This window comes from Boleophthalmus pectinirostris, unplaced genomic scaffold (genome assembly GCF_026225935.1).
Source record: "Boleophthalmus pectinirostris isolate CB_2022bp ecotype Guang Dong unplaced genomic scaffold, ASM2622593v1 HiC_scaffold_20, whole genome shotgun sequence".
Lineage (NCBI taxonomy): Eukaryota > Metazoa > Chordata > Actinopteri > Gobiiformes > Gobiidae > Boleophthalmus > Boleophthalmus pectinirostris.
In genome coordinates this window covers 29,085,402-29,108,416 of record NW_026571153.1, presented here as the reverse complement: position 1 = coordinate 29,108,416, position 23,015 = coordinate 29,085,402, and the positions used below count along the sequence as shown (strand labels likewise).

Sequence of the window (23,015 nt, the reverse complement as noted above, 5' to 3'; positions counted from 1 at the left end):
CTGATGTTCTATACTTTTAACAACCCTATCCGAAATGTAGCCTAATTAAATAACAATAAAAACACTCAAATCAATATAAACACATCAGAATTCATGTTACATTCAATGACTTCTACACAATGAAAAACGCAGAGATGATTTAACAGACAATATTATAACAATATTTTAATATGCATCGATCAGGCACACACAATCCACACACAATAATAAATAATGGAGCAGGATGAACATGAGGCGTTTATTGTGTCTTTAGTACAGAGGGGGAGGGGTCACTCTTCACATGGGCGTCACCTTTTCCTTGTCGTCTTTTTCCTCGGCCATGTTGGAATAAGGGTGATCTGAGAAAAGGAAAACATACATTCAAATTACAGAATAAAAATGGTTCTGGAAATGTAAAACTCATATAATAGTGTCGTTTGAAATGAAAGGAACTGTATCTAGCCTCTGAAGTCTCCTGAAATGGTTTTCACTTCACAGCTGCGTCAGAGTCAAAAATACCAAAAGTGCAAACTAGGGTGTAAAGCAAAGGCTAAAGTCTATTTTGAATGTTTTTTTTTTTTTCCATCTAAAAGTTATCTAGGAATTAATTTTTTTGGTAACACTTTATAATAACTACACCTTATTTAGCCTTAATAAAGCATGAACAAAGACTTAATTAATAATGATTCACACTTAGTAACTACTTAATTACTACCTGAATTAGCACTTAACTTGCACTTAATTTGCCTGTGCTGTAAATAGTTACTCAAAACTTCTTAATTACTCATGAACTAACCATTTGCATGTTTACAAATGTATATTTAAGTCCAAATTTGAGCATTTATTAATGATTAGTAAGCTATGAGAGAATGATTTACTAATAATGCAATACAATGATCATTCAGGCAGCTGTTATCTGTTAGTTAAGTCTTTCTGAGAGCTTTTCTAAAGTGAAGATTAATTATGTTTTATTAAGCACTTGTTAAGGTTGGTCAAATTCCAGAGAAACAATAATGCATTATTAGTAAATCATTCTCTCATGGTTTACTAATCATTAATAAATGCTCAAATTTGGACTTAAATATACATTTACAAATGCACACACAAATGGTTAGTTCATGAGTAATTAAGTAAGAAATACTTATGAGTAACTATTTACAGCACAGGTGAATTAAGTGCTAATTAAGTGCTAATTCAGGTAGTAATTAAGTAGTTACTAAGTGTGAATCATTATTAATTAAGTCTTTGTTCATGCTTTATTAAGGCTAAATAAGGTGTAGTTATTATAAAGTGTTACCATTTTTTTTGTTCACTACATTCCACTTGTGTCATTCATAGTTCTGGTGTCTTCAGTAAGAATCTATAATGCATGTGATGCATTAACTATGAAATACAGAGTTATAAAGTATTTTAATGGGATCCAAATATCCACTTTCACTCCTTACCTGTGGTCTTGAGGCTGAGCAGTTTGTCGTTGTCTTTTTTCCTGTGGAGAGGACACAGAGGGACACTATGAAGCCTTCAGTGTTCGACACAAACATGGGTGCGTACTATCAAGTGAGCCATTATTCAAAAAATAACCTGTGAAGCTGCTCAGTTTGAATCTCTGTTACTCAAATTCAGGTCCTATATTAGACAAAATCATGTTCTGATATGTTATGTATAAGTCATGTTATAATGTTGTTACCTCCTCAAAAACATACGTGGAGAATCCGTGTATCATTCGTTCATTAGTTTTTAAATATAAAACCAAAAATAACAAAATGAAAAAAAAAACAAAACCAAAATGAGAAAATGAATAACAATTTGTTTTTTTCATTTTTTAATTTTGTGTGAAAAATGGAAAAAACAGATAATGTCTGTTTCCCGTTTTCGTGACTTAAACAGCGATGCCGGACTGAACCAGGACTAAACCAGGACTAAAACAGAATTGAACCAGGACTAAACCAGATCTCAGTCCTGGTCTGGTCCCAGTCTCAGTTCCGGTCTGAATCCCGGTTTCAGTCCTGGTCTGATCCTAGTCTGGTCCCGGTTTCCTGATTACCCGACTTGTCCGGGCCACTCTCCACACTCCTGCTTCTGTCCTGGTTTAGTCCTGGTTTAGTTTAGTCCTGGTTTAGTTCTGGTTCAGTCCTGGTTCAGTCCTGGTTCAGTCCTGGTTTAGTCCTGGTTCAGTCCTGGTTCAGTCCTGGTTTAGTCCTGGTTTAGTCCGGCATCGCAGTTCAAGTCACAGAAACAGGAAACGGACATGATCCATTTTTTCCATTATTTATTTAAACACAAAATAAAACAAAGAAAAAAAACAAAAAAACAAAAACAGATTGTTTTTCATTAATTTCATTTTGGTTTTGGAGACAAATAATGAAGAAAATAGCTGTTTTTTGTTTTCTTATTTGTGGTTTTATATTGAAAAACGAATGAACGAATGATACACGAATTGTGGAGTTGTGTTTTGTTTCATTTCATTCATGCACATTTGAGTAATCCTTTATTATTAAGTATTAACCTACAATTTTCAGTCTCTCTCATCTGAAATTCAAACTCCTAAACAGGACCATGAACATTTGTATTGATCACAGGCTCCTGAAAATGTGCCGTTTACTCACATGTAGCCTCACTAAACACAAAGCTCACTTGATAGGACGCACTTAGTCGTAAACACAATTAAAAAAAACACAGTACACGACTGACAGTGAGACAACAGTATGCGACATGGTTGGTGAATTGGTGAGTAGTAAAAGAGTGGATAATTTTTATAGTATGGTTTATCCCAACACAAGTACAGGATGTGCCCAGAAATTGCCCAAAAAGTAAGTGCCACAACATTATTATTATCATTATTTTATGGTTTATCCCAACACAAGTACAGGATGTGCCCAGAAATTGCCCAAAAAGTAAGTGCCACAACCTTATTATTATCAGTATTACAGTATGGATCATCCCAACACCGGTACAGGATGCTCCCAGAAATCGCCCAAAAATACCACAACTTTGAGTTTTGTCTCACCCACTAGGACGCGGCTTCAGCGAGTGTATTACATAAATTTGTGACCTGGAAGAAGAACCAGATGAAACGCATTGCCACCCACAGTACAGAGGGCACAGAGGAGACAGAGAAGGGACACATTTGTCCTGAGGGCTGTTGCTCCCCTCACACTGCCCTGGATCTGATGGTTCTACCTGCTGAGCTGCACTGAGACTTTGTTTGCTTTTCTGTACATGTATCAAGAATCTCGGACTTCCAGTCACTGCGCAATTCATACTGGAAAGGATTTTCCAAAAAAGTGAGGATCAAACTGCCATGTTTGATTTCCCAGTGGGATGTGTCTATTGTCAAAGTCGATCTTTTCTAGTCTTTTGAACCATATCACTTTTGTTTCTGGTTCTGATATTGTCATATTTTAGTTTTGGGATTCAGACATTGTAATTGTGTGGTTGTTGGATCCTAACAGCAGAAAATGGCTTGAGAAATTAGTTTGCGAACTCCATAAATGCAAAAGGGAATCAGATGTGTGTGACTTAAACCTCTGTTCAAACTGTTTCTCTTCCAAACAGAATAGAAAAATAGTGAAAGGTGAAGGCGATGGCAATGGGCAGGATTGATCCACGTGAAAGACGAAAAAGGAAACCTTTGACTGCCTTTGACATCCCGAGTTTGCAGCAAACATTTTGTGTGTGGAGAGACAACAAAGCAAAATCCCGATCCCTCGCTCAACCTTGGTTACGAATTTAAAAAGTCAACGCCAAAGCGAAAGGCACCAACTGTTCACCAAGAAACATCTTCCACTGCAAAGAGACCAAGACGTGATGTTGCTGTAAAACCACAAGAACAAGAAAGTGCAGCTCAGTCTGTTTGTCTTCTGCACCTCTCGATTAACAAACACGATCCCGCTTTGATGACGCTCCACATATAAAATGTTCACTGCAAACTCAGGATTTCAATTCCGTTGGGAAGAGAAATAGTTTGAACGGAGGTTTGCAGTCACACACATCTGATTCCCTTTTGCATTTATGGAGTTCACAAACTAATTTCTCAAGATGTTTTCCGCTTTTAGGATCCAACAACCACACAATTACGATGTCTGAATCCCAAAACAAAAATATGATAATATCAGAACCAGAAACAAAAGTGATATGGTTCAAAAAACTAGAAAAGATCGACTTTGTCAATAGACACATCCCACTGGGAAAACAAACATGGCAGTTTGATCCTCACTTTTTCTGAGAATCCTTCCCAGTATGAATTGTGCAATGACCGTAAGTCCGACATTCTTGATGCGTGTATTATTATTGCATTTCACTTTTTATGTGCTTTAATGATTGATTGATGAAAGGGCCTGAGCTGCAACAAATAAACAGCAGAACAAATCAATAACTGGCCATAGAAGTCTCTAGGATTAGCCATCCCAGATTGATAAAGGTGTAAAACTCAAGTTAGACTGCTACTCTGTCTCTTCTTTTCTACACAACCCAATAAGAACAGTACAAAGCTCCACCCTGCAGCAGCAAACCCGCTGGAGCTGAGAGGACGGTGTAGGAGGAGGACAGGTGCGGCCCTGCTCACGTGTGTGTCCTGACAGAAGACTTACTTGTTTTTGTGTTTACAGATGCACACAGAGATTATGGTGACGATGATAACGGCCGCCAGCACAGACACCAACACGGCAATCAGGACGGTGTGATCTGCAACAACAGCACAAACACTTTATTCAGGGGTGTAGTGGGCGTGGTACGTGGGGGTGCGCCGTCCACCCACTTCCCCCGACGTGAAATATGAAAAATAACAAATATTAAACAGCCTAAACTTAAATGTCAAACCGGAGCTACTGGCAATGGTGAAAACAACCTGCATAGGCTCATGATGTCTGCACTACTGTCCTATAGAGAGACCTGAGAGACTGAGATGACACCAGGACTGAACCAGGACTGAACCAGGACTGAACCAGGACTGAACCAGGACTGAACCAGGACTGAACCAGGACTGAACCAGGTCTGAACCAGGACTGAACCAGGACTGAACCAGAACTAAAACGGGCTAAGCACAGCCGTCACCCAATTGAGCTTTGTGGACACGGGCGTTCTCTCTCTCACTCTCAAGTCCAGGTTTAGTCCTGGTTTAGTCCTGGTTTAGTCCTGCTTTAGTCCTGGTTTAGTCCTGCTTTAGTCCTGGACTAACCCTGGTTTAGTAATGCTTTAGTCCTGGTTTAGTCCTAATTTAGTCCTAATTTAGTCCTGTTTTATTCCTGTTTTATTCCTGTTTTAGTCCCGCTTTAGTCCTGGTTTAGTCCTGCTTTAGTTCTGCTTTAGTCCTGCTTTAGTCCTGCTTTAGTCGTGTTTTAGTCCTGTTTTAGTCTTGTTTTAGTCGTGGTTCAGTCTAAATATGTTTTAGTTTTAAAGTGGACATGGACTTTTCAGAGCTTATATTATAATTAAAGTTGTTATAGTTGTTATAATTGTTATGATTGTTATAATTGTTTCCCTTCACCATTTATTCACCTGATGTTGTACTTGGGGTGATTCATGTCTGAGTATCTTTAATTGTTTCTTTTCATAAGTCATTACTCTACTATTTTCTTAATCCTTGACAGACAATAGCTGCATTCATGACGTAAAAAAGAAGGGAAACAACTATGACATGGTTAAAAGCTCTAACAAGTCTGAAAAAGTGTGCAAATAAACCTAAACTACTTCAAAGATTATTTAGCAAATTGCTAAATATTACCTGGTTTAGTCCGGGTTTAGTCCTGCTTTTATCCTGCTTTTGTCCTGCTTTTGTCCGGTTTTAGTCCTGTTTTAGTCCTGTTTTAGTCCTGATTTAGTTCTGTTTCAGTCCTGCTTTAGTCATGTTTTAGTCAGGTTTTAGTCCTTCTTTAGTCTTGGTTTAGTCCTGATCATTCCTGCTTTAGTCGTGTTTTAGTCCTGTTTTAGTCTTGTTTTAGTCGTGGTTCAGTCTAAATATGTTTTAGTTTTAAAGTGGACATGGACTTTTCAGAGCTTATATATATAATTAAAGTTGTTTATAGTTGTTATAATTGTTATGATTGTTATAATTGTTTCCCTTCACCATTTATTCACCTGATGTTGTACTTGGGGTGATTCATGTCTGAGTATCTTTAATTGTTTCTTTTCATAAGTCATTACTCTACTATTTTCTTAATCCTTGACAGACAATAGCTGCATTCATGACGTAAAAAAAAAGGGAAACAACTATGACATGGTTAAAAGCTCTAACAAGTCTGAAAAAGTGTGCAAATAAACCTAAACTACTTCAAAGATTATTTAGCAAATTGCTAAATATTACCTGGTTTAGTCCGGGTTTAGTCCTGCTTTTATCCTGCTTTTGTCCTGCTTTTGTCCGGTTTTAGTCCTGTTTTAGTCCTGTTTTAGTCCTGATTTAGTTCTGTTTCAGTCCTGCTTTAGTCATGTTTTAGTCAGGTTTTAGTCCTTCTTTAGTCTTGGTTTAGTCCTGATCATTCCTGCTTTAGTCGTGTTTTAGTCCTGTTTTAGTCTTGTTTTAGTCGTGGTTCAGTCTAAATATGTTTTAGTTTTAAAGTGGACATGGACTTTTCAGAGCTTATATTATAATTAAAGTTGTTATAGTTGTTATAATTGTTATGATTGTTATAATTGTTTCCCTTCACCATTTATTCACCTGATGTTGTACTTGGGGTGATTTATGCCTGAGTATCTTTAATTGTTTCTTTTCATAAGTCATTACTCTACTATTTTCTTAATCCTTGACAGACAATAGCTGCATTCATGACGTAAAAGAGAAGGGAAACAACTATGACATGGTTAAAAGCTCTAACAAGTCTGAAAAAAATTGCTAAATATTACCTGTTTTAGTCCTGGTTCAGTCCTGTTTTAGTCCTGGTTTAGTTCTGTTTTAGTCCTGGTTTAGTTCTGTTTCAGTCCTGCTTTAGTCCTGGTTTAGTTCTGTTTCAGTCCTGCTTTAGTCATGTTTTAGTCAGGTTTTAGTCCTTCTTTAGTCTTGGTTTAGTCCTGATCATTCCTGTTTTAGTCGTGTTTTAGTCCTGTTTTAGTCTTGTTTTAGTCGTGGTTCAGTCTAAATATGTTTTAGTTTTAAAGTGGACATGGACTTTTCAGAGTTTATATTATAATTCAAGTTGTTATAGTTGTTATAATTGTTTCCCTTCACCATTTATTCACCTGATGTTGTACTTGGAGTGATTTATGCCCGAGTATCTTTAATTGTTTCTTTTCATAAGTCATTACTCTACTATTTTCTTAATCCTTGACAGACAATAGCTGCATTCATGACGTAAAAGAGAAGGGAAACAACTATGACATGGTTAAAAGCTCTAACAAGTCTGAAAAAAATTGCTAAATATTACCTGTTTTAGTCCTGGTTCAGTCCTGGTTCAGTCCTGGTTCAGTCCTGCTTTAGTCCTGGTTTAGTCCCGGTTTAGTCCTGTTTTAGTCTTGTTTTAGTCGTGGTTCAGTCTAAATATGTTTTAGTTTTAAAGTGGACATGGACTTTTCAGAGCTTATATTATAATTAAAGTTGTTATAGTTGTTATAATTGTTATGATTGTTATAATTGTTTCCCTTCACCATTTATTCACCTGATGTTGTACTTGGAGTGATTTATGCCTGAGTATTTTTAATTGTTTCTTTTCATAAGTCATTACTCACTTTATCTCCAGGTTTATTTTCTTAATCCTTGACAGACAATAGCTGCATTCATGATGTAAAAAAGAAGGGAAACAACTATGACATGGTTAAAGCTCTAACAAGTCTGAAAAAGTGTGCAAATAAACCTAAACTACTTCAAAGATTATTTAGCAAATTGCTAAATATTACCCGGTTTAGTCCGGGTTTAGTCCGGGTTTAGTCCTGCTTTTGTCCTGCTTTTGTCCGGTTTTAGTTCTGTTTTAGTCCTGGTTTAGTCCGAGTTTAGTCCTGTTTTAGTCCTGCTTTAGTCTTGCTTTAGTCCTGGTTTAGTCCTGCTTTAGTCCTGCTTTAGTCCTGGTTTAGTTCTGTTTCAGTCCTGCTTTAGTCATGTTTTAGTCCTGGTTTAGTTCTGTTTCAGTCCTGCTTTAGTCATGTTTTAGTCCTGGTTTAGTTCTGTTTCAGTCCTGCTTTAGTCCTGTTTTAGTCCTGGTTTAGTTCTGTTTCAGTCCTGCTTTAGTCCTGGTTTAGTTCTGTTTCAGTCCTGCTTTAGTCATGTTTTAGTCAGGTTTTAGTCCTTCTTTAGTCTTGGTTTAGTCCTGATCATTCCTGCTTTAGTCGTGTTTTAGTCGTGTTTTAGTCTTGTTTTAGTCCTGCTTTAGCCATGTTTTAGTCCTGCTTTAGTCTTGGTTTAGTTCTGATCAGTCCTGCTTTAGTCATGTTTTAGTCTTGTTTTAGTCCAGGTTTTGTCCTGGTTTAGTCTTGTTTTATTCCTGGTTTAGTCCTGGTTTAGACCTGGTTTAGACCTGGTTTAGTCCCGGTTTAGTCCTGGTTTAGACCTGGTTTAGACCTGGTTTAGTCTTGTTTTATTCCTGGCTTAGTCCTGGTTTAGACCTGGTTCAGTTCTGCTTCAGTCTAAATATGTTTTTGTATTAAAGTGGACATGGACTCCTCCTCCTAACTATTATATGACTTATTAAAAAGTAAAGTAAATCAATAAGTAATGGCTAAATAAAATAAAATATAATACATGAGTAGAGTATAAATATATTCTAAGTACCCCTGGAGGTGTCCTCGTTCTCACAGTTGACTCCTGTAAAGCCCTCTGGACACTTGCAGCTGTAGGATGTGACGTCCACTTCCATGCAGGTGCCTCCGTTCTCACAGGGGGAGCTCAGGCACGGGCTCGCTGGAAAACATACAACCAAGATTTAATGTCTACAATTCCAAAACATTACAAATACTAGACCCAAGTGTGCCGAAATAGTGAAACGTGCACTTAATTTGTGACTTTCAGCTTCTTGTTACATGTGATTGGAGGACCTGACAAAGCTCAACAGTGGATCAGAAGTTTGGGTATTTCCTCCCTTAGAGTTCTATATTAAAGCCTAATTCTGTATAGAGTGTATAGAGCGCATAACATAGAAATCTGTGTGTATTTGGGAAATCAGTGCATATTTGGCTGTAGTTGTGCATAAAATAAATATATGTAAACTCTCAAATGAATCCAGTCGTACATAAAATATATCGTGTGTATTTTATCTATCAGAATACAAATTGAAAAGTTACGACGTCAAGAATTATAATCACCAAATGAAAAATTTACGATTATGCTTTCATCAGTACGAATACGAATTCACAGACGGGACTTTACTGTGAAAAATACATCATCACTTCACAGACATTATTTATTGAGCAGAAGAAACATCGATCAAGATCAAGTCTGTGCATGTTTAAGTTTGTATCTGAGTAAAAACAGAGTAATGACACAACATGGAGCTACAACAGCGACCAACAAGTGGGTTCATTCAAATTTATTGTAAAAATGTCTAGTCTTGCCACATTGAATTCAGGAACTGAACGCTGCTGTGTGATATTGTGTAGAAACACCTCCTCTGAACGGGAAACTGCACCTAGATCTTAGTAGAAACACAGTGGAGCCAGTTGGCAACATCAGATGTAACGTTATCCCAGGGATAATTAACAAATATCACTGTTCTCTGTATGTTTAGATTAAAACATTCACGACTACAGCCACAGCGAGCATCAGTCAGTCTTAACCTTCATCTCAGCTGAATTTCTCACATGAAATGGGACCAAAAGTTCCTCGGGACGCTGAAATGTCCCAGTTTACACCAAACACTACCAAACTGTCCTGGTTACAGACGTCACAGTCAATGAACTGTTACACATTACAGTTTAACGCAGCTTCCAGCATCAATTAATGTTCATGTTTACAGGAAACACCTTGGTATGTTTACAGTATTTACCAGTGAGTATAACGTCACCGTGTCGTGGTGTGGATGGATTTGTTAGTTCATTATAACTCATAAATAACCCACTGTCTGTAACCAGGACAGTTTGGTAGTGTTTCTGGTGCCTCTTTTGAATTCTTGTTGTTTAATTCCAGTCTCTTGTAACAGTAAATGACAGAAAGTACATGTGTGGTATCTGACCTCTGAAGCAGTCTCGTTTGAAGTCGAAGATGGTGCACACGTGGTTCTCGGGACAGGTCTTGGTCTGACACACAGCTCCAGTGGTGGTGCACTCACAGGACTGAGAGCAGTCCTCTGTCACAAACTTCTCTTTCAGCTGCAGACACGAGGATAAACTGTTAGGACACTCAAAACTACAGTCGCACACATCTCCTCATGTAAGACCTGAATTGGAGAAAACATTTTAAAAAACATGTTTTTTAAAACCGGATCACCATTTTGGGGAATTCAGTTTAGCAACTGACTGCTACTGCTCCTTTGGGCTACTTCCCCTCCTGTTACCCACCCATCTTCATGAAATCAGTGTGCAAAGTTCTCATTCACATGGCTCAATTTATCCAATTTGACCAAAATTAAAGCACATTTTTAAAGCAATTTCACATATGCTCTACTACCTTGAATACAGTGAAGTCAATCGGGCGTATGAGTATTGTATTTTTTGGACTATAAGTCACACTGTTTTCATGGTTTGGGTGTTTCCTGCGATTTATACTCTGGTGCGACTTTTATTACTATTACTCTATTACTCCTGTACCACTGTCACTTTGCAATACTGTGAATGTCTCCTGCAGAAAGAGCCTCTGTAGTGCTGCAAGTCATGAAATCAAGCAGCAGAAAGAAAGTTTGGAGTGAGAGAGAAACAGACGCAGAGAGGATGCACCATGAAACTGTCCTGAAGTCACTGGATGGATGGACAAAGTCTGGACTTCAGTGACACTGAAACCATCCTGTTGGGATTCAGAAAGGCCCGAATAATTCTAACTGGAACTGATGATGAATCTGACGACAGCGACACAGAAGAGAAAGCGGCGCTCTGTTTACCTCCGGAGGTCGTGGAGTTGTTCAGAAGTGACACCGAGGACGAAGAATTGAATGGATTCAGTGATTTGGAGTGAGATGGAGAGTTTGGTAAACTTGTTCTGTTCTGTTGTTTATGTTATAGTTTATCTGAAGAACTGTTCATATGTGACGTTAACAGTCTGTTGTTCTCTCTTCTATTGTTATTACTAGAACTTGACTTTACACAGGAAATGTCGGTTCCTGGTCTCTGATTTTATAACATAAATTTCCCCAAAAAAGTGAGACTTATATATATTATTTTTCTTCTTCAATATGAATTTTTTGACTGGTGCGACCACCTCATGTGAAGCTCAGAAACTCCAGAATTCCCTCCCTGAGCTGCAGAAGCTGCATTAGCACTGACTCAGGATTGCTGCTGGTCCTAGGGTTTGGGGAGTGACTGTTCAGATCAGACAGAGACATTTTAGGCTTAAACCAGCTGGGTTTGAGCTTTGGAACTGGCAACCCAAATGACACTCGTGTGAGGCTCATTCTGCTTTCTGACTGGATCATGGTTTTGAGAACTAAAACAACAAATTATAAAATAAACAACTTTTTGTAATTAATTAAGACTAAATAGACATTACATTTGTTACCACTAAGAGTGATGTTTGATTTGATATTTGATTTGAACCTTGTACCTGGAGATGCAGTTAGTTCTTCTCTATAGTTGAGTACATGAGACTTACGGGGTAGTATCTGTCGACAAAGATGCACCCACACTCGGAGAAGGGCACACACAGCCCCTCGCTCATGGCAAACCCGGGCGCGCACTGGCACCCCTCTGTGCACGTGTCACTGTCACACTCTGCTGGGGCTGCCAGGTCGGCACAGGAGGCGGGGCACGGCGTCATACAGGACGAGTATGTGCTGTTTCCTCCACACTCTAGAGCTGTAAACAACACAGAGAGCAGGGTTATGGTGGGACTAAACCAGGATGAAACCAGGACTAAACCAGGATGAAACTAGGACTAAACCAGGACTAAACCAGGATGAAACCAGGACTAAACCAGGACTAAACCAGGATGAAACCAGGACTAAACCAGGATGAAACTAGGACTAAACCAGGACTAAACCAGGACTAAACCAGGACTAAACCAGGACTAAACCAGGACTAAACCAGGACTAAACCAGGACTAAACCAGGATGAAAACTAGGACTAAACCAGGACTAAACCAGGACTAACCAGGAAAACCAGGACTAAACCAGGACTAAACCAGGACTAAACCAGGATGAAACCAGGACTAAACCAGGATGAAACCAGGACTAAACCAGGACTAAACCAGGACTAAACCAGGACTAAACCAGGATGAAACCAGGACTAAACCAGGACTAAACCAGGACGAAACCAGGATGAAACCAGGACTAAACCAGGACTAAACCAGGACGAAACCAGGACTAAACCAGGACTAAACCAGGATAAAACCAGGACTAAACCAGGATGAAACTAGGACTAAACCAGGATGAAACTAGGACTAAACCAGGATGAAACTAGGACTAAACCAGGACTAAACCAGGACTAAACCAGGATGAAACTAGGACTAAACCAGGACTAAACCAGGATGAAACCAGGACTAAACCAGGATGAAACTAGGACTAAACCAGGATGAAACTAGGACTAAACCAGGATGAAACTAGGACTAAACTAGGACTAAACCAGGACTAAACCAGGACTAAACCAGGACTAAACCAGGATGAAACTAGGACTAAACCAGGACTGAACCAGGATGAAACCAGGACTAAACCAGGATGAAGCCAGGACTAAACCAGGACTAAACCAGGATGAAACTAGGACTAAACCAGGACTGAACCAGGATGAAACCAGGACTAAACCAGGATGAAGCCAGGACTAAACCAGGAGGTCATACAGAACAGATATGTGCTGTTACCTTCACAACACAATGCTAAATAGGGAGACAGCAAGAAGAGTCGGGAGTGCGACTATAAAAGGACTAAACACTGGACTATAAAAGGACTAAAGCAGGAGCATAAAGCAAATGAAAGTACAGTAGTCTAGAACTGGATTAAGCAAGTGGAAAGGCCTAAACTCAGTATAATCCAGGCCTATAACAGGTCTAACCCATGACTATATCAGGACTATACCAGGCCTATAACAGGCCTAAACCAGGTCTAAACCAGGTCTATAACAGGCCTAAACCAGGTCTAAACCAGGTCTATAACAGGCCTAAACCAGGTCTAAACCAGGTCTAAACCAGGTCTAAACCAGGTCTAAAATAGGTCTAAACCAGGTCTAAACCAGGTCTAACCCGGTCTAAAATAGGTCTAAACCAGGTCTAAACCAGGTCTAAACCAGGTCTAAACCAGGTCTAAACCAGGTCTAAAATAGGTCTAAACTAGATCTAAAGCAGGTCTAAACCATTCCATACTGCCATTGCTCTAACAGTACATGTGATTTGTCATAATATTCCTCATGAGATTCGAGTTCTTACCACAGCCCAGGTTCTTCCTCCAGGGTCCTGGCTCGCCCCCTGCCTCCTGACAGGAAACGGCGTACGCCTCATAACTGGCACAGCGCAGAGCGTCACTGCCCTCCTCCGCACACAGGTCGAACACGCAGTCACTGCACACATACACACACACACACGAGGACTGTGAACTGTGTGCTAGTATATCTCTAATCATGTACATATATTCAGTACTGAGTGGCTGATATTTGCACTTTTTAGCGTATGGACTTTCAATCTCCTGCACAGGCTGATATTTTGTTTGGCTCCTCACCTGATTAAACAAATGACAAAAAGTCTACTTAAGTTCTGCATAAAATGTGACCACTCTGCTCTCTGGGCTATACCAGGTCTATACCAGGTCTATAACAGGCCTATAACAGGTCTAAAGCAGATCTAAACCAGGTCAAAACCAGGTCTAAACCTGGTCTATAACAGACCTATAACAAACCTATAACAGGTCTAAAGCAGGTCTAAAACAGGTCAAAACCAGGTCTAAACTAGATCTAAACCAGGTCTAAAACAGCAGAACTATACCAGGTTTAAACCAGGTCTATAAGAGGTTTAAACCAGGTCCAGACTAGGTCTATATATAACAGCAGGTCTAAACCAGGTCTAAACCAGGTCTAAACCATTCCATACGGACAATATTCCTTCACCCTCATACATAAAAGGTGGGGGAAGTGTCTTGCCCAAGGACATGATACCAAAAGTGAGAGCTGAACGTCCACCCTTCATTTTAGTCATGTACATGTTATACCCTGGTGGTGCACACTCACTCCTGAAAGGTCTTGGGGTTCAGCAGGCCGTGGCAGGCAGCGAAGGGCCCCAGGGAGTCCGATATGGCTCCACACTGGCTGGCGCTGCTGTAGAGATCCAGCTGGGCCTTGGAGCAGTCCGAGGTCTCGAAGCCGGAATCCGGATCAGATTCTGTCGCACGCCTACGGCACACAAGGGAGAGGAGAATGATGGTGTTTATGTGTGTGGGCATAAATTTCAGAATAATATTTGGATGATGTAACTCTGTGTAATATATGAAGAGTTTGTAGTGTGTATGGAGACGACTGGAGTGACAACAGCATCTCCCAAAGGATCTGTTTAGTGTTTTTGTACTCTTCTGTATTGTACTGTACTAATATTTCCAGTGCACCAACCTACTCAGGGACTACAGGTGTAAATTATGGAGCTATAGTTACGGAGCTATAACCTGGCAACAACATCTTTCCAGTGACCATGGAAGTATAAAAGGTCATAAGTAAAAGACCACCAAACATTGGAAGCAGCTAAGCAATATTTCAATGCGATAATTGTTTCTCACATGACATACTGCAGGACAAGCTGGGCCTCAGCATGCACACCACTCTGAAACCAACTGAAACTCACTCTAGACAAAAAGCCAAAGACTCACCATCACTGCATTATTTTGAAAAAACACATCATATTAGGCTGGGATAACATGATCAAATTTGGAGACTGTTCTCGTGTACAAAATATGACATGGTCTGAAATCCGTGTATCATTTGTTCATTTGTTTTTCAATATAAAACCAAAAATAAGAAAACGAAAAAACAACAGTTTTCTTCATTATTTGTCTCGAAAAACAAAATGAAAAAATGGATAATAGTTCATTTTTTCAGTTTTCAATTTTGTGTTTAAATGAAGAATGGAAAAAATGGATAACGGCCGCTTCCCGTTTACCGGGACCAGACCAGAGGTTCAGAGCCCACTGCAGGACCGGAGCTCGAAGCTGAGGCTCGGACCCCGCGGAGGCCGGAGTCAAAACTTGGAGTCCACTCTGGTCCCGCTCTGGTCCCGGTCTCCGTCCCGGTCTCAATCCCGGTCTCAGTCCCGGTCTCAGTCCCGGTCTCAGTCCCGGTCTCAGTCCAGGTCTCAGTCCAGGTCTGGTTCTGGTCAGTCCGTATGCAGCACAAAACTCCGGCATCGCAGTTGAGGAAGTCATGTAAACGGGAAACGGCCGTAAACTGAACTTATCTGTTTTTTCATTTTGGTTTTGGAGACAAATAATGAAGAAATTGTTGGTTTTTCATTTTCTTATTTTTGGTTTTATATTTAAAAAAACAAATGAACAAATGATACACAGATTTCTGACCCGTGTCCCACTGCAAGTATTTGTTAAAAAAAATCTGAACAAATCAACAAGAGCAGCTCCAGAGGGAATGTATAAAACCATCAAGGAAAAGTGTCTTTGGACAGACTGTGTTTTCTCTCCGCGCCTCTCAAACCTGAAACACCATCACAGACACTGTACGTGAGCTGCTACACTCAGCTCCTCTGCCCAACTTAAATCGTGACTATTGGACAATCACATCTGTCCACACAACAGAACTTAAAAGGGACAGTTCACAATTTTGGATATAGGGCCTCATTTCCTAGTGAGCCAGAATACTGTAGATATGTGGAGACACTTTTTATATAATATATAATATAATATTCCATTCAGTCCTTGTATTTGCAGAGATCGCTGGTGCTAGACTAGCGCAAGTCATGGCCATAGTTATCCTGCCACTAAAAACAGTCTTACCCACTCCACAAAACACCCGAAGAAAAGCTATAAAGAATCTATGGAATAACTTTCAGAAGTAAAACCAACCTTACATTTGAAGGATTTCTGTCTGAGCAGCAGCAGTGAGTTGTACTTCCTGATAGAAAGTTTGGCAGCGACTGATATCACCTAGCACCTGTCTTACTGGCAAAGAAAAATTCTGCAGCTGCTGGGAAAATAGTCCCTCAACATGCGACGATTCATGTGATGCAAGGTTACTTTTATTTCAAACATTATTCTATCAACACAGACATTCACATGGACAGTCTGGTGTAATAATAGATTTGTTTCGGGTGTTTTGTGGAGTGGGTAAGACATTGACATGCACTAGCTAGCACCAGCTAGGCTAGTGCATGAATATTTCAAAAAAGTGTCTCCACACGTCGCCAACACTCTGGTTCACTAGGAAATGAGGCCCTATGTCTAAAATTCCAGACTGTCGCTTTAATGTCTTTGTCATGTGTGATGGACTGAATGTTTTGTGCTTCTGTCTTGTTTTTTATCTTGCCATCATCCCGTCTGTGGGACTACGAATGAAAATGTGCCTGCATGACAAACTCTGGCATGTCACATGCTGCACTAACACATGTTTAGTAATGTGCACTGTCCCATGAACATAAACACTGCCCGATTTAGCTTAAATTCCTCGTTCTCTCAAATGGTCCGCAGAGGCCAAATAAATTTAATCTCTTTCATTCCTCAAGGTTTTAGCAGCTTTATTTATTCAGTATATCATCAGGCACATCAGGACATTCTTAGTTTCTGCTGTTAAATTATGCACTGTATTTTCCGCACTATAGGTGCTGCTTAAAAGCCTTTAATTTAATCAAAAAAGGACTGCGCGCCTTATAATCCAGAGAGCCTTATATATGAATTTATTGGGGTGTCTTAATATGGCTTTAGTAAACTACAAAGCCTCCACTTGCAGCATTATGGCTACCGTAATCAGGAGCATCTTGGAGTAACACAAACCTGCAGGGGGCGCTCTCAGTGGAACAGCTCAATGTTGGTAACAGTAATGTGGCTTTTATTTGATTATATTCATATACTGTGTTTTATTTGCACGTCGATGAGCCGTAACAATCATTTATTCCCTCTCAACTGCGCAACTCGCCCTTTTGTAACAGATAATACTCCCTAAAACTGTACGACAACATACATAATGTGATTCCTTTTAATATCAAACTTGTCAAGAGACACGCTTACAACGCCCACTTTAAACTCAAGGCTGTTATAAAGTGAAAGTGTGAGCTGTGTGGAAGCAGTGGATGAGAGAAGGAGAACACACATTCACCAAGACAGAGAGACAGCGCCGAGCCACTTACCACGATCTGCCAATGGATCATGGAGGCCTGGACTAAGGATCAGTATCAACTGTGGTCCGAGCTTTCACCAAGACTGAACTGAATCTGAATCACTGAACTGCCAGGTAACAGTAACCACACTGACTCGGATAATGATGAGAGGGATGTGGACGTGCTGGACGCCGGAATCGCCCAACTGTTTGAACTATTATGACTTATTGTGAATACACCAACAATTTAGCGTCTCGTATTTATTGTATTTTTTTACACGTTACAATTGGACAAAGTTAAGAGTTATTGTGAACGTGTTAAATAAAGTTTGACTGACTTATCTAACTGTTGTGTTTCGTTTAATGCATCTTATAATCTGGTGCAGTTTATAAGTGAAAAAAGTTCAAAAATAGACCATTCAATGACAGTGCACTTTATAATCCAGAGCCCCTATAGTACAGAAAATACGGCAATTTGTGTATTTTATTTATTTTAATTTAATTTGAATTAACTTTTTATTACTTTTATAGTTTTAATTTTTAGCTTTATGTATTTTAATGCTTTTTATTTATTGTTTTTATTTGGGATTGTCTGTGCAACACTTTGGAAACTGTCATGTTTATAAAATGTGCTATAGAATTAAGTGGATTAGATAATATTTTTCCTGCATTTAAGCCTTTAAAGGTTGTATGGAGGATTTTTTTTGTTTCAATTTGTCAATGATAGCATTATAGAGGTGCAGTAGCCTTGTAATTATGATGACCAAAAAAAAGAGAATAAAAATTCATCAACTCTGGACGTGGTGGGGCTAAACATTTGCCAATAGATAACGACACTGCCTCGTTATCTGTGAGCTGACAGGCTGTCAATCAATCTCCCTACGTTTCTAGCATAACTGACTTGCCTGCGCACTGCCATTACGTGGTTTACGTACGTCTGTCACGCAGTCCACAGACGCAAGACGGACAGACGCTGTTTACTCCACCAACGCAACAGTTCTTAGCGGCTTTTTTGACCTATATTTTCCTTGCAGTTCGCACAAAGTTTGTTGCAATGGCGACAAGAATCTACAAGAAGTTTGCTGCAAAAGAAAGTCCTTTTTTGAGCTCGCTGAAAGAAGAAGACAAGGGGAAAAGCAGCGAAGCCAAACTAAGGTGATTCTTGGAGATTCATTCCAGCGATGGCGCAACTGAAGCAGACGCAGGGTCTAAAGACTGACGCACTGGTCGCCAAATTACTCCTGGGCAGGAAACTTCTGCTTATTATGAAAACGTACTTTATTTCCAAGAGCTAGACAAACGTTTTTCAGGACACGGATGTGATATCCTATGTCTGAAAACGTTATTTTCAAGGCAAAGGTGCTCCTCACTTCTCCACCTTGCCTAACCAACACTGTAGTTAGTTGTTTACAAGTCATGTGCAGCGCACCGGCTGTAAACAAACCTGTTTCTGGCGTAAGGAGGAGGCGGGAGGAGACGTTTCTACGTAGGGAGCTGTAGGGGAGGGGGGGTGGTTTCACGCATGCGCAACATTTGAAAAACAGTCGCTGGATTTCTCGTTCCTTGGAAAATCCTCTATACAACCTTTAAATACAAACTGCAACTCTAAGTATATTTGTGGAAAAAAAAAAAGGGCAGCAGAATATGGACCCTTCGCACAGTGGTCCTCTCATACCTGCGCACATGGTGGACAGCAGGGGGCGCATCGTAGCTCCTCAGCCCTCCCTGTCTGTCGCTCACTCTCCAGCTCTCTCCGAACACGTTGAGGTTGGACGTGGTGGTGCCGTCCGGCTTCATGTACTCATTCCTGGTGATTCCGTCGTAGTTTCCGCAGAGTCCCCGCACATGGTTCTTGTAAGTGCTCGGGAGGATGATTTCTGAAAAGAGACACCAAAAGTTACAAGCCAAAATAAATAAACAGCGCTTCAGTGATAATATAATGATGCAACGGCCCAGTGCGTCTCAGTTACAGAAAACAGCTTCAAGCAAAGAAACGATGCAAATTCACAAACTCAAACACAAGTTTAAACAAGGTACAAACAAAGAACATGGTGCAAATGAAAAAAACAAAAACAAAGATAAATGTGTCATCATCAAATGTGCCGCAAATAGAGAAATGACGCAAAACACAAAACAATGAAAACTAAGAAAACACCTGCAAACAAAAAACAGAAGTGCTCCAAACCTGCAGGGGGCGCTCTCAGTGTAACAGCTCAATGTTTGTAACAGTAATGTGGCTTTTATTTGATTATATTCATATACTGTTTTTTAAAAAATTATATGAATATAGCTGTAGAATCTCCTACATCACGTGAAATTTATTTGATTGTATTTGACTCCAGACTTTATGGAGACACATTTGCACGTCGATGAGCCATAACAATCATTTATTCCCTCTCAACTGTGCAACTCCCCCTTTTGTAACAGATAATACTCCCTACAACTGCTCATCTTGCCCTTATGTCAACTGTGCAACTCACACTTTTGTAACAGATAATACTCTCTACAACAGTGCAACTCACACGTTTGTGACAGATAATACTCCCTACAACAGTGCAACTCACACGTTTGTGACAGATAATACTCCCTACAACTGTGCAACTCGCCCTTTTATAACAGATAATACTCCCTACAACTGTACAAACCTGCAGGGGGCGCTCTCAGTGGAACAGCTCAATGTTTGTAACAGTAATGTGGCTTTTATTTAATTATATTTATATACTGTGCTTAAAAATAATAAAAATATCTCTGTAGAACCTCGTACATCACGTGATGTTTGTTTGATTGTATTTGACTCCAGACTTTACACAGACACATTTGCACGTCGATGAGCCGTAACAATCATTTATTCCCGCTGTAGTTTATCGTCAGTTGGTCGTTTTCTCCAAGAACCAGGGTTTCAAAACGGCCGCCCATTCAAGTCAGTGGGCCGAGCTTAATGGCGCATAATTCTAGATTAGTGTTTAGCCCAGCGAGGTACTTCCGAGCATGTGCAGTCAGAGCGAGAGGAGCTAGAGCGGAGTAGAGCGGAGCCGGAGCGAACGATTATAAAGCGTTTTGTAAGACTGCTGAGCTAAGAAAAAGTTTATGATCTAAAAGTAGGTAAAAATCGCCAACAAATCCGATATTTTTGAAAGTTGTAGGTGCCTGTCAGCCAAACACAAGCAGTTTGTGATTACATTCGCTCTGTGAGAAAAATCCTTTCTCAGCCCATGGGATTTTTTCGCTGAAGTTCCAGTGTCACTACGTCAACTGGAGGTAGATACAAGCAGCAACACCCTCCAGTTATTTTAAAAGAGCCATGGTTTTCTCTCTCTCCACCCAGTGTGTCTCCACTGAGAGCGCCCCCTGCAGGTTTGGAGCTCTTCCGTTGTGGTGACTCTTTATGCAGCGTTTTTCGTTTGCAGGTGTTTTCATGGTTTTCATCGTGTAACTTTTCTGGTGAAGAGTCAGATTTTGATCTTAAAACGACCTCATTACAGACACAAGTTAGAACATAGGTGTATCGCTTTCGTCGCGTCTTTAAAAGTGCATTGTGTAACTTTTCTGGTGGGGGGTCCGTCAAAAGCTTTTCTCCGTGAAGATGTTATTGCGTTGTCTGGAATGTTTCACAGTATGGCATTAAACCTTTCTATCTTCATGGAGATTAAACCAAACCAAGTTACAATCAATCAGTTGAGAGGCGACCCCGCTCACAGTCTTTTTTGAGCAATAAAACCACTTGTAATTAAATAAATGTAATCGATTCTACAGTAATGCCATACTGTGAAACAACCCAGGCAGAGCAATGACATCTCTACAGAAACAAGCCCCAACCCACCTTCAAAATCTTAATATTTGAATTTTCTGAAAAGCTGATGGAAAAAAATGAATGAAAACTGTACTTCCAGAACCTTTGCGGTTTTCAAAGTGACATAAACTTGTAAAACGCGGCGTGACTGACCTCCGCGGTGGTTGCCGTCGAACCTGACGGTGAGGCCGAAGTCTGTGGTGAGCTGCACCTGTCTGGAGTTCATGGTGATGGTGACGCCGTCGGCTGGGCTGAGGGGAGGGGCCACGCGCTCTCCGTTCACCTGGACAACCACAACAAGATCAAGTGACTATTACAGATGACTAGATACAGATAATACTCCCTACAACTGTACATCTTACCCTTATGTAACAGATAATACTCCCTACAACTGTACAACAACTCACCACTATACAACAGATAATACTCCCTACAACTGTACAACAACTCACCACTATACAACAGATAATACTCCCTACAACTGCTCAACTCGCCCTTATGTAACAGATAATACTCCCTACAACTGTACAACAACTCACCCTTATGGAACAGATAATACTCCCTACAACTGTACAACAACTCACCCTTATGTAACAGATAATACTCCCTACAACTGTACATCTTACCCTTATGTAACAGATAATACTCCCTACAACTGTACAACAACTCACCACTATACAACAGATAATACTCCCTACAACTGCTCATCTTGCCCTTATGTAACAGATAATACTCCCTACAACTGTACAACAACTCACCCTTATGGAACAGATAATACTCCCTACAACTGTACAACAACTCACCCTTATGTAACAGATAATACTCCCTACAACTGTACAACAACTCACCCTTATGTAACAGATAATACTCCCTACAACTGTACAACTCACCCTTATGTAACAGATAATACTCCCTACAACTGTACAACAACTCACCCTTATGTAACAGATAATACTCCCTACAACTGTACAACTCACCCTTATGCAACAGATAATACTCCCTACAACTGTACAACAACTCACCCTTATGTAACAGATAATACTCCCTACAACTGTACAGACACTTTCAACACTTTTTTTAAACTCCCAGCTGCAAAAATATCAATACACACAAAAAGCACCTACCAGGACGACTTTCTTCTGCAGGAAGCGCACGTTGACCCTGTAGACGTCGATGTAAACCTCGTCGAGGAAGGAGACCCTGCGGTTGCCTCCTCTGCGGATGTTCTTGCCCCTGATGACCATCTCCTCCAGGGCCTGTGGAGCGTTGTGGCTCTGGGCCAGCACGTACGTGTAGGCGCCCTGGAAGTGGTGGGCGAAGCCATCGAACGTGCGGTAGTGAGGGTCTCCAGAGATACTGCACTTGTCGAACTCTGCAAAAACATACAAGTGTAGGCTATAATACAGAACTAGATGTGTGTTAGGGCTGAACAGTTTGGGGAAAATATCAAATACATTTTTCTGACAAGCCCTGTGATTGTGATTGGAATTGCGATTTATGCTTCAAGGTCCTATGTTACACAAAACTAACTCTTGTGAACTTTATGCCATGTTATAATGTTGTTACGTCCTCAAAAACAGACCTGGAGTTGTTTTGTTTCATTCACACAATTGAGTAATCCTGCATGATTAGTCTGTCTACATCTCCAAAGCTCAAAATGCTCCACACACAATGTTCCACTTTCAAGTTAACAGGTGCTGTACCTTTAGTTGCGTAGAGATTGGCAATTCTAGATTTGAAATGTTTCTAGCAGTGGGACCAAGTTGTTGTTTTGTTTTGTCTCAAGTAAGTCTCAAGTCTTTGAGCTCAAGTCCGAGCCAAGTCCAAGTCATTTGCTTTGAGCTATAAGTCATTTCATGTCTTTAAATCAAAGTACCATATACATCTTTGATTTTTGCAATTTATATGAATTTTAAACTACACTATACTTAAAGTCATGGTATATTTATATATGAGT

The 23,015-nt window shown here is 40.1% G+C and overlaps 1 protein-coding gene across 1 annotated transcript in view; it reads right to left on the bottom strand.

Moving 5' to 3' along the window:
• Positions 1-224: 224 nt before the first annotated feature.
• The window catches only part of zanl (zonadhesin, like), a 69,522-nt gene continuing 46,731 nt past the window's right edge, over positions 225-23,015 (bottom strand). Inside the window, 12 exon segments of the mRNA XM_055156233.1 lie at positions 225-338; positions 1,425-1,465; positions 2,987-3,031; positions 4,569-4,662; positions 8,672-8,800; positions 10,068-10,203; positions 11,636-11,838; positions 13,397-13,527; positions 14,191-14,352; positions 18,944-19,145; positions 21,212-21,341; positions 22,183-22,430. Coding sequence (XP_055012208.1) covers positions 277-338; positions 1,425-1,465; positions 2,987-3,031; positions 4,569-4,662; positions 8,672-8,800; positions 10,068-10,203; positions 11,636-11,838; positions 13,397-13,527; positions 14,191-14,352; positions 18,944-19,145; positions 21,212-21,341; positions 22,183-22,430 — 1,583 coding nt within the window. The 3' untranslated portion in view covers positions 225-276.